Below are 12779 nucleotides of genomic sequence, written 5' to 3'. Positions count from 1 at the left end.
ATACTGTTTTAAATCCCTAGAACGCCCCTTCATGCGGCAGCCTTTGGTGATCACGTGGAATGCGTGCAGCTTCTTCTGAGACACAGTGCTGAAGTGAACGCAGCAGATAATTCAGGGAAAACGGCACTGATGGTGGCTGCTGAGAACGGGCAGGCAGGCGCTGTGGGTAGGTATTTACCGTGTGGGTTTTGCATTTATACTCAAAAATCAGAATGCTGTAAAACCAAAAAATCACTTGTTCTCTTGGTATAAAAAGAAGTAAAAAAAAGGCCACTAATAGTTTTACTTAAGCCACCTGCTCAACTTTCTTCTTTAGTTGCTCAATTATCTTCAGTCTCCCGTTACTTGATTATTGGTGGACCTTGTCAAAATGAACCAGTCTTTCTGCAGTGAAATGTCTCAATATTTGGAAACCAAGTATAACAAAGAATCTTTTTATCTGGGTATAATGAAACTGTAAAGACAAAGTTAATGCCCTCAATCTTATATGGCAATAAATTGTTCCTTTAAAAAGAAAAAAAAACAATGAGATATGAGTTGTATGAGCTGTACTAATTTAAATATATTGTTTTTGTAGTAACTTCTTCAAAATGCATGTGATTAACATCTGGTGTAAGTAACCCTCTTTTGGCTTTTTCTGTAGATATTTTGGTGAACAGTGGCCAGGCTGACCTGACTATAAAGGATAAGGACTTGAATACACCGTTACATTTGGCTAGTAGTAAAGTATGTAAAGGAATTTAAAACACTGTTACTTGATATAGTAATAATAATAATACCTCTTAAAGTCTTTATCTCAGAAGTGTGGATCATGGCTCTTAAGTAAAAAGTATGTATTTCACAGGATGTTATCAACTATAACGGGAATAAGGAAAGGACAGAAACCCAGGGGTTAACAAGGATGTACTTTTTATGGTGTTAGCTTTGTGAAACCTTTGCTACAGTCTGTCTTGAAGCTGTCATTGTATCTATCTCCGTGGTTGTGGTACCACATTTTGGTTTGAAACATGGGTTAGGATCTTAGTAATATGGCTTCTAAAATAGAAACTCTTCCTACATGTTTTCATTTTGTTCCATTTGAAGGCGTTGTAATAACACAGCCAAAAAGATTCTGCTCTAAGCCAAATGAATGAATCTATATGCATTTCTACCCTCCTTTTTTTCTGATGCATAGTTCAGTACAAAGAACGTGTTTTTTGGTTTGGTTTGGTTTTTTATAGCATGTGTTCGCATGTAGCTCAAGGTTCCTGCTTCTATAAAACTGTGTATAAACCCAGTGCCATCGAGTTGATTCCGACTCATAACGACCCTATAGGACAGAGTAGAACTGCCCCATAGAGTTTCCAAGGAGCGCCTGGCGGATTCGAACTGCTGACCCTCTGGTTAGCAGCCATAGCACTTAACCACTACACCACCAGAGTTTCCAAACTATGTATATGTATATATAAACATGATTTTACAAAAATGAGATCATACTGTTGTACAACCTGCTTTTGTTACTAAATACTATATCATGGATATCTTTCTTTAAGATGTTGTATTTTATGGTGTTTTAAAAGATGTGTGGTATTTCACTTTAGGAATGTGTCATCATTTATTTACCCATCTTCTGTTGTTAGACATATAGTATGTTTCCAGAGATAAGCTACTATAAATAATGCTATTGCAGAGAAATTCTTTTTGAGGGATCCTTAACCATTCCTTTGGAAACCCTGGTGGCGTAGTGGTTAAGAGCTACAGCTGCTAACGAAAAGGTCAGCAGTTTGAATCCACCAGGCGCTCCTTGGAAGCTCTATGGGTCAGTTCTACTCTGTCCTACAGGGTCGCTATGAGTCGGAATTGACTCGATGGCACTGGGTGGTTCTGGGTTTTAGGTAAAAGTTTACAGCTCAAGTTATTTTCTCAGACAAAAATTTATACACACATTGTTATGTGGCCCTCGTTGCTATCCCTATAATGTGACTATACATTCCTCCTTTCCACCCTGGATCTCCCATGTCCATTCAACCAGCTCCGATCCCTTTCTGCCTTCTCATCTCGCCTCCGGACAGGAGCTGCCCATTTAGTCTTACGTATCTATTTGAACTAAGAAGCACAGCCTTCACGAGTCATATAATCCAGTCTGTTCTTTGCCTGAAGAGTTGGCTTTGGGAATGGTTTTAGTTCTGGGTTAACAGAGAGTCCGGGGGCCATGCCTTCTGGTGTTCTTCCAGTCTCAGTCAGACCATTAAGTCTGGTCTTTTTACTAGAATTTGAGTTCTGCACCCCACTTTTCTCCTGCTCCGTCAGGTACTCTGTGCTGTGTTTCCTGTCAGGGCAGTCATTGGTGGTAGACGGGCATCATCTAGTTCTTCTGGTCTCAGGCTGATGGAGTCTCTGGTTTATGTGGCCCTTTCTTTCTCTTCGGCTCATTTTCCTTGTGTCTTTGGTGTTCTTCATTCTTCCTTGTTCCAGGTGGGTTGGGACCAATTGATGCATCTTAGATGGCCGCTGGCTAGCTTTTAAGACCCCAGATGCCACTCACCAAAGTGGGATGTAGAACATTTTCTTAGTAAACCTTGTTATGCCAATTGACCTAGATGTCCTCTGAAACCATGGTCCCCAGACCACTGCCCCTGCTACACTGTCCCTCAAAGTGTTTGGATGTGTTCAGGAACTTCTTAGCTTTTGGTTTAGTCCAGCGATGCTGACTTGCCCTGTATTGTGTGTTGTCCTTCCCTTCACCTAAGATAATTCTTGTCTACTGTCTAGATAGGATATGAACATTTTTAACACTAAATGCCCTCTATTAAGGTTATAGCAGTTTATATGCCCCCAGTAGTGCATCAGAAGGAAACTTGCATGGACATCTGTAAAATTATATTTAAGGTCTCCCTTATGAGATAACATTATAGTATGATGCCAGTTGACACCAGTGATGGTGGTCTATTTCCATATCATTATAATATTAAAGGTGTTATATATACCCAGTGTTAACAAAAGTCTCAGCCACTCCTTTCACTGGTTGCATTTTCTCACTTCATGCTTTGAGAAGTCCGTGGAAACTACAAAAAGTGCTCAGTTTCATGAATTTCATTTCAAGGTAAAGTGTTTTAGTGGATATAGCTTAGTGCATTCATTACTTTTCAAATTTTGTTGTGCAAAGGAATCACCTGGCAATCTTAAAATGCAGCATCTAATTTAGTAAGTCTGGGGTAGAGCCTGAGAGTCTACGTTTCTCACAAGCCCCAGGTGATACTGATACCGTTGGTCTGTGGACTATACATTGAGTAGCTGAAGACTTCAAGAACTATGATACCTTAATGGGGCACTAGGCTTGAAATCATGAAAGGGCTCTGGCTTATCAATTGATTAAAAAAAAATGATCGATCATCTTAAGTTTATCAATAGAGAGATATCATCCTCGTTGCGGAACAACAAACTTTCCTGAAATACTGTCTCTAACGATGTAAGACAGTAAACGATGATAAGTGATGAAGATAATAGGTGTAATGGGAATTTCAAGGATAGATAGATCACTGAAGTGGCAATGAAAGGCTTGGGGAGGAGGTGGAACTTTATCTGTGTTTAAAAAGCAATGTGGAAGGATTTAGAGAGTACCTTCTAGCCTGTATTGACCAGCTGAACTAGCATCTGTTTCAGCTGTGTGACATTCATGCAAAAAGTTATCTTAGAAATATTAATATTTTATATCAAAGTCCTAAAAGAGTTTAATCATAAACTCTTAATCAGAATCTTAGAGTTTCTGTGGCTCGTTAGCCATTTGCTTTCTAAAAGAAAAAAATTACTGAGAAAAATAGTCTCACTGAATGTTTTCAGGCAGAGGAAATTCATTTTCAATTTAAAGCCTAATGGAGTAATTTTTCAAGAATTTGTGTCTTATCAATCTTTTTCTTTCCTAGGGTCATGAAAAATGTGCCTTGTTAATACTTGACAAGATACAAGACGAGAGCCTTATTAATGCAAAAAATAATGCACTGCAGACGTAAGTATCAATGTCTAAAGTTTGATGCAGACCCAGATTCACATTCTACAAATATTAAGAGCCTGCTATGTCCCGGGCTAGTGCTAGGGAACGCGGTGGGGAAAGACACAGACCTGGCTTCCCCTTCACAAAATTTACAGTCACATACCTGCATGCTGACCAAGCTGGCCATTTTGAGTCATAATCGTAATTTTGATATGCTGCCATAGAATTTCACAAGGCCTGTGTTTTTCTTTGCTGAGATTTCTAGGATAATAATATAAATTATATATTAAGAATAATTAATTTGTATGTATAAATTATGTATTTAACATAATTTATACATACAAATTAAATAATATAAATTTAGTGAGCTGTTAGAAAATCTTATGGGCTGACATTTGGGGAAACTATTTGTGTAAATATATTAGTATTCTTACTGGAAAATCACAGTTTGATATATCAAGTTCCCAGAATAGATTTGAAACATTTTCTAAGCTATTTCTCTTCATTACATTTTAATATAATTCAGTGTAACCCTCAGTGTGAAAGAACTAAAAGCTGCTTCATTTTCCATTTTAAGAAATTACTTACGCATTTGTTTTAAGGGCAAGGAAATATTAGGGTTTTTTTTTTTTCACTTAAAATTCTTAAGCCATGTATAGCAGAATATGCTGAATTTGACATTATTCTTTATAAATGTGGGAGAACATCTGTGTGCATTTAATAATAACAAAGAGTTTTGAGGTGATATATGTAAGTGATATTGACACAAATTGTGTGAACTGTGTGAAATAATGATTCAAATGTCATAGTAGAAATCATGGGGGAAAAGAACCTTCTACAACTACAAAATGCCCCTGAGCTTGAGTTCTTCCTCTGTCTTCATATCTACTGTCATTGAGAGTGTCTGAGATGCAGATTATTCGTAAAACCTGCAGAGAAATCTGGGCCAAACCTGGAAGAATTGGTGGATCATTATCACCTGGAAAAGGTCTGACCCACCAATGTCTTTTTTTTTTTAAGGAAAATATTTGCATTCTATTTAGAGATTCTTAAGTCCTTTTTTCTTTTAAGGATGTAGGTTAGCAAAAGTGACACATTTCTCACGCAAATATGTAACACAGTAGACGGCTGATGTTGTGTTTTACAGACCTCTCCACGTTGCTGCGCGCAATGGCTTGAAGATGGTAGTTGAGGAATTGCTAGCCAAAGGGGCCTGTGTACTTGCTGTAGATGAAAATGGTAAGTGGAAAAAGTAACCAGTTACTACAGGCACTCTCCGCGTACTGGCGGAAGCCAGAGTAAAGTGAGAAAGAGCCAGTTTAAAAGGCAGTAAGAATTCTCTCCCCTTTGTAGCTCCATATGTATGAGAATTCAAACAAGGATAACTTGTCCCGTCTGTCTTTTTGTAAAACATATGGTCTACCTGGAGTCCACCAGTGCTGTCCATTTTGCATGTAATGTCAACAGCTGGTCTCTAACTCCTCAGCGTGGTAGTTAAAAGGTTTAAGACATGTTTAAAAAAAAAAAAAAAAACACTTTGGCATTGGAAATTCTGACTGCATACACTGAAGAGTTAGGGATTGTATGTCATTAGTGCATGCTCTAGGGCTCAAAGTAAAAACCTTGGTCTTTGATTCCATTTCAGTTCATTCTGAGATCAAACCTCTTACTATTATTATTATTTTAATGAATAGATCAGAACTCATGTTCCCAGTATGGAAATTTTGGGAACATGAGTAAAATTTCTTAATGTCTAGGCTTGAAAGCTTCTCTTCATCTACATAACGTTCCTTTTCTAAATGAACTAACTCTTAGCAGAAGCTTTCTACTCTGAATCCTAAGAAATTGTGAAAGCTAATGAATACTGGAATTGTATTAAACTACCATTTCAAGCACAATGCCTATTAACCTTGGCGAGCAAAAGAGGAACTTCTGGATATTTATGAGTTAAGTAGTTTTTAAAATATGGCATTAATTATGGCATTTAAAGTGTTATAATAAAATGTATTAATATAACTCAATTAACTGCTTATTACAGGTATTGGAATTAGCAGCTCGTCCCTATTTCTCAGAAGTAAGCAGCCTTACTGACATCATTAGCTAACTCTTACTAGTTTTGGTTTTGCAGCCCCTTTTATCCTAGCATGTACCTTGCTCTGTCCCCACCTGACTCATCTAGGAAGAGCAGAAAATTCTCTATTACTCCATCTCCTTGGTTTTCCCACCTCACATTTACCTCACCTGCTTATCATCATGATATACCTTATGGTTGGCATGCAGGGACCCACAGTTTTCTCCAAAATAACCAAAGAGAACAGAATAAAGTAGTTTTGCCTTTCTCAGATATAAATTTGCTGCATCTGAGGCTTGTCCCTCTGATGACAGACTTAGGAACTAGAGCCCTGGGCCAGTGGTACTGTGACTGTGTCTCAAAGGCCTGGGAACATTCGGGGCTATTTGGTGCAGAACTTAGAATCATAAGTCCTTTCATCACATGAGCCTTTGTGAAATGCAGTTTTAAGATACCAGCCCTTTCTCGTTTGCAATCATAATCATACCATAGAGAGGAATAATCTCTTAACTGGGCAAAAAAACAATCAGGTCAATTGCTGAAAAAAAAAACGTCGAGTTTTATTAAGCCACTTCCTCCAGATGATTGGGTGAGTGGCTTATTGCAGTTGTAGGAGCTTTGGCCAGCAGGGAGAGAGGGCTAACCTTTTCAGGCTAGAAGAATAAAGGTTAGATAAGGGTCATAATTAAATCAATGAATGAATTCACCTCCCCCCAGCACCTGATTTATACATTGAGGCAGTTTTCTCGTGGGAACTGGGCCCATCAGGTCTAAATGTTAAGAATGACACAACTCTGATCGTGGCAAGCATAACAATTTCCCCAGATCTGTTACATTTAGGATTAGGGGGCTTTTGTTGGTGGTGTGGCTATATCTTTTTAATTCTGTTAAATTTCTCTTAAATGATAGTAAATTTTGAATCACAAGCAACCAGTGCATTCCTTTGGCTGATCTACTCAAATGAGTCCATTTTTCTCAAACCAGCTAATTGATATATACTTTATGTAGAGATAGCTGCCAGCAAGTCGACCACAGCTTATGACCTTATGTACAGTAGAATGAAATGTGAGCCATATGTGAGGTCCTGTGTCGTCTTCACAATTGCTGGCAATACTTTATATAAAGTATACATAAAGTGATAAAAATGCATTTGTCACTTTTACAGACATCTAATTTTCAATATCTTTTCTGGTCTGACATGTAAAAAAAAAATCACCTACGATTGAAAGTCATTGTTCTCAGAATGAGAGCCCTACTCTGGGCCAAGCCCGAGGCTCATGGTGTGCGTGGAAACCTCCTCCTGGTTGTCCTGTTGCTCTTTGTGTGGAATTGTGTCCCACCCCTGCCCCCTCATGTTTCTGTTAACTAGGTGAAGGCTGCAATTCTGCTTAACTTTGGATAATATAGTGCTTGTTGTAGTCATGTAAGCTGAAGAAAACACTTCCCTAAAATGTTTCTTCCGCCTGTCTAGCCTTACCCTAGCATGACTTGTAGAAAGTAACTCCTCCTTTTGCCTGGCATGATTTTAACTCAACATACATCTCCACTTGTGAAGTCATGCGAGATGTACTGTGGAATGCTCACGCCTCCTTTGGACGCCCCGGTACTAACCACCGCCTTGTCTGCATTTACGCCCAGGTCATACCCCGGCCCTGGCTTGTGCTCCTAACAAAGACGTGGCTGACTGCCTGGCCCTCATTTTGGCTACCATGATGCCCTTTTCTCCTTCCAATACAATGACGGCTGTCAACTTCGTTTGTTTTAAAAAAGACAATTTGAGCAGAACGACCCTCTCCAATCTGGGTAGCATGGGTAGCCTGTGCAGTAACAACGTAGGTTCGGAGGATGGGTACAATGAAAATGATTCAGATTCGGAAACATTTTGACTTGGGACTGTAGACGTTTTCCTTGATCACCCATGTGGGAGGAAGGGAAAGAAGCTTGAATTCCAAGATTTTGTTGTTCGAGTATTATTGTGGGTCTAAACTCCCAGAAGCCAGTAAAGAAGGAATTAATCAAACCAAGGGAGGGCAGCTATGCTGTAGGGGGAAGCATTCACACAGATGGACCCTGATCTTGCTTTGTTCCATGTTTTCCTTAGATCTAAGGTATTTCTATGAAGGTCTACCTCTCATTTTAAGTAAGGAATAAAAAATGTATTTCTTTTTCCTTTGTGGGTAATGAAACAGAGAGGAAGCTGTTCTCTATAAGAGTTTTTTTTGTTTTTTTTTTTTCATGTACTCACCAGTGAGTTCTCAGAAGTCTATCAATGTGACATTCATGTCCCCTGGGAGGGGAAGGAAGGGGTGGATAGGAAATGCCTCAAATCTCTCCTTACTTTGATGTTTACTTCCTCACTAGAAGCCAAAGGTAAAGGGGTTCATCTTCAGAAATAATGCCTGTAATAATCTTTTTAAGGGAGCCCAACTATTCATCTCCTCTCTATAGTAAGCACTTAAATATCCAGAACTTCTTTCTGAGGATGAATTTAAAAATCGAACTTGCTTTTATTTTTTTTAACACAAGTATGGCACCTAGTGCTCCCCATAACAAGCTTGTGACTAATTTTACCCAAGTGATTGAATCCAAATCTATCTACTAACATTTTAGGTAAAAATTATATTGCACCAAAATTTTGAGACAGTATGCAAATTTAAAATGAAACTACCTTTATAAATTCATCCTTAAATAAAAATACTAACTTTTTGAAAACATCAGAACTATCAGCATTTTTCATCAAATGTAGGATGAAACATCTCATGTAGGATGAAACATAGTAATATGTTGCGTGAGCTTCTCAGTCAAGGTCATGCCAAGCGAGTGAAAGTGTGACTGCAAAAGGGAACAAAGGAAGCACAAGCAAGAAATAGAAATGGGTGATATGGAAATTAAAGCCAATTGCCAGTTGTTTGATGATGAAATCCGCATAGTGAATACTGTGTCTGCTCCCTCTGCCAAAGCTTCTAGGTCAAATGGACCCCGTTCCGCACTTGGAACAGCTGTACAAAAAGAAGAATAAGACTCTTTAAAAAATATGCACATACATATGCACATATATGTGTATATGTATACATACGTATTTCATCAACCAGCTATACGTAAGGACCAAAATGCGTCAGTTGAAAATGGAATATTTAAATTTTTTTCCTTCAGAATGGAAGTGAGAAATGTATTAGCTTTTCTATGGAGTGCAAATGTAATCTTTTTGTGTAATGGTCTTTGTTGTATTTTACATTTCTTATGACACAGATTTCTAGTTGATGGTTGAACATTTGTAACTGATGATGTGTTGACCACGGTTTATTTTTTTGCCAAACTAAAGAAATGTTCATATACTTTTAATGTAAATGTGTTTATATTTATTTGAAATGAAACAAATGCCGAGGAAACATGTCCATTGTTTGTTGATGTTTTAATTGCTATGTGTCTTATTTGGGATAACAAAAAAGCAGACAAACACATGCAACTCCAGGCTAGCCAGAAGCCCTGGGGCCAAGTCCAGCATGTCCACTGCTAAGGTTTCCAGCTGACCTCTCAGGTTCTTCCACGTCGGTTGGGAAGAGGTACAAGATCAAGATCTGCGTCCCACCGCTCACCCCCAGTCTGCAACCAGCTTAGAATTTAGAAGACTCTGCAGTCTTCATACTCTTCTCCAGGGTGAAAGCTCAAGTGCGTAGAGGAACATATGTACAAAGGTGGCCCAAAGAAGGATACAGAAATTATCCTAAATACATGGAAAACATCTCACATGGCCCCAATATCCTAATGGGAAACAATGTCCGTGTGCTGGCACATGTGCTGAGAGGAGAAATGGAAATCACCAGCTCAAGCGCTACTTTCCACTTGAGGAAGAGACAGGAAAGAAACATGCTGCGTTAGGGCAGTACTCGTCAGTGTTTTATAACCAGTTCCATTTTAGCCCTGGAAATTTCTATTTTATAGTGTATGTGAGATATTTTCTAAAACAGTGTTCCTAGCATACCTAGATAAAATTCAGATACTGTATTATATTTTTCATCTAACTGTAAAAAACCTTAATCTTGCTCTTTTAATATCCTGAATTTAATTAAAACTCATGTTGGGCCCTTCACAAATAAGAGTTTGTTCAAAAGACATAGAATTGGTATGAATTTCATTGAAAATTTTCAAAATGACCAACATTGTTTTTTTGAATTCTTGGTGTTGTGTTCTCTTCCTTCCTCTGTTCTTTTTGTTTGTTTTAGAGATTTTTTTTTTTAATAGATAAATTGCTTATAAGCAATAATGACTTTATATTTACCAACACACTGAAAATAAGGACGATCCAGTGTTGAAGAAGTATGATATACTGCGGTGTCTTTTTCTAGAAATGAATGGAAATCTTGCTCGGTTGGCATTTGAGGCAGGAAATGCCTGCTTTCATGGTGAAGCAGCGTTAACATTTTTCTGTAGAGTAGCAGAGAGAACAAGGAATGCTGCAGCAGCACGCAGTGACTGATCACATGCCATTATCACCACAGAGCTGCATCTTGACTTTTCCCCCACTCTCTTATTGGTAGAAGGAGGACAAAGGAACAAAGTGAAAACATACACCCGATGAACTGTTCATTGAATCTGTCTTTTTCTTTCTTTCCCCAAAGACCAAGTTGTTTTTTTCCTTGGAAAAAAATGGATAAAAAAACTATAATTTCTGTATTTTTTAAGTAATGTCTCCTAGAAAGAAAATTACATTTGCAACATAGCTTTCTAAGAAAAAAAAAGAAAACATTGTGTTTTTAATTGAGGCTTCGTTGTTTAATGCTTTCACCTTAAGCATTGTTTTTAGCCTGTATTTTAACCACAGCCACGGGGCTCATGTTCCGTCGCATTTACCTGTTCGCCAGCGTCTGCCTATCTTTGGTAAATACGTTACTATCTCCAAATTGCCTGAAATCTGCTCTGATTCTACAGTAAATAGCTCAGGGGATTTCTATTTGTCACTACTAAAAGGGCACCATAGTATGTTTTGGTACTTGAGGCAGTAAACAGCTACTTGATTTATTATTTTATTATGAAATTAGAACATCAGATGGACTTGCTGCACTAGTTATTCTTTGTACTGTTGAGCAACTTGGTTTGCTTATCTGTTGCATTGGTTGAAGAACTCATCCCATTTTTGTCTTGTAATATGAAGTTAGAGTGCCTTTTTATATTTGTATATTTTGAAAATGTTCTGTGAAATGTTTTGTAATTTTTTCATTTGAGTGTTATAAGAGCAATATAAGACCTGTGAGTTTTCATTTCAAACCTCCTTTGATTGTGTAAAGTGTCTTTTTTCCTCTTTCACCTGCTTTGAAATGAAAATGAATATGCTAAAATGTTCTATAGGAAGTATGTTTGATTTTGCAGTTGCTAAAACGCTTTCTTCTTACGAAACTGTAAACCATAGGCCAGTGTTATAGGGGAAAAGCATTTTAAAAAACACGTTTGTGACAATCTGAGTGTGTGTATAAAATGTAATTCTGTGTGTTCCTTATGGAGTGGTCTAAAATTTCAATGCAAATATCTTTTGTTTGGTAGTTTTGTCTACGTATGTTATGCTTCAGCATGTGCAATATATCTTTGCAAAGCACGATGATGCAAATCTGGTGCCAGTGTTATATTTTGCATAACATATTTGTAATAGCAGAAAATATTGTTTGATGATTTCAGTGAGATTTTGTCTGTAATGTTTTCTTATGTAAATTGAAGTTGAATGATACTGGTAAATGTCATGACTGTAAACATGAGGAAAATGACTTCTAGTTCAGTGAATGACTTTGAACCAAACTGAACCTTCTCAAGCACAGTTTAATACTTTGGCAACTACTGAATGCTCAAGTAACATAATGAAGTACTTAATTGTAATATACTATGGAAATGCATTCAGATGGTTATTTTTACAAATAAAAACGGTACAAATATTGTTGTAATTTTTTTTCCAAATTGGGCTAAATTAAATCCTTTTCCCCCCACACCAAATTAACTTTCAGTTTTGAAAATACATAACCAAGTGTATCTTCAGATTTGCTATTTCTGTTTGTATCATCACAATTAGAGAAAAATTTTTAAACATGTATGTTTGTGTTTATTACATTTATTTATGACCCCAACTTTTTCCATAAAGGATTTGAGCTGGCTTGCAATAAAAAGGAATATGATAAACTATAAGCAGAAAAATTAAGACAAGTAAAAAGAATACACAGAAATATGTGAACCATAAAATTCAACACAGCGACTATTACTAAATTCGAGTCTGCTGTGAGCTTCCTTGTAGCTAAGGTAAGAGAAGAAATGTGATCAGTTATTTCATTCACATATACCAGGAAAGAGGAAGCCTGTGAGGTTCTCAAATTGTGAAATCAACCATGTTTATCTTTGGTGCTGCCACCACTACCCTTCAGCTCCATGGTAACACAAGAACCTACCTCTCTGCACTGTCTTTAAACGCATGCACAGAATTCGCTTCATATGTCTCATCATCCAAAAGTTCTCCCCTTGAGTAGTAACTTGAGGGAACAGCTCTTAGAAGCACTAAGGAACAAATTCCTAAATGATGGAATTTTCAGCTGATGAGAGAGATTTGGGGATAGGACCTTCCCGAATCCCTCAATCACAGAATCATAGTGTCTTCATGTACTGTCCATTGCCATCTTTTTGATGAAGAAGCTGAGTCCCAGAGAACTTATATCCCTTGTCCAAATTTGAATAGTTAATGATCTAAATACACAACTCGTGCCT

General features: G+C 37.6%; 1 protein-coding gene across 4 annotated transcripts in view; it reads left to right on the top strand.

Moving 5' to 3' along the window:
- The window catches only part of ANKRD44 (ankyrin repeat domain 44), a 381499-nt gene extending 369537 nt beyond the window's left edge, over positions 1–11962 (top strand). Inside the window, exons 24-28 of one of the 4 annotated variants that reach the window (XM_049888893.1) lie at positions 21–166; positions 644–726; positions 3903–3985; positions 5118–5209; positions 9002–11962. In XM_049888893.1, coding sequence (XP_049744850.1) covers positions 21–166; positions 644–726; positions 3903–3985; positions 5118–5209; positions 9002–9060 — 463 coding nt within the window. In that variant the 3' untranslated portion in view covers positions 9061–11962. Of the gene's footprint in view, positions 1–20; positions 167–643; positions 727–3902; positions 3986–5117; positions 5210–7679 lie in introns of all 4 variants that reach the window. The other 3 variants (XM_049888894.1, XM_049888892.1, XM_049888891.1) reach the window with 3 other exon arrangements.
- The last annotated feature ends 817 nt before the right edge of the window (positions 11963–12779 follow it).

Source organism: Elephas maximus, chromosome 6 (assembly GCF_024166365.1).
Source record: "Elephas maximus indicus isolate mEleMax1 chromosome 6, mEleMax1 primary haplotype, whole genome shotgun sequence".
NCBI classification, from domain to species: Eukaryota; Metazoa; Chordata; class Mammalia; order Proboscidea; family Elephantidae; genus Elephas; species Elephas maximus.
This window is presented reverse-complemented; position numbering and strand designations above follow the sequence as displayed.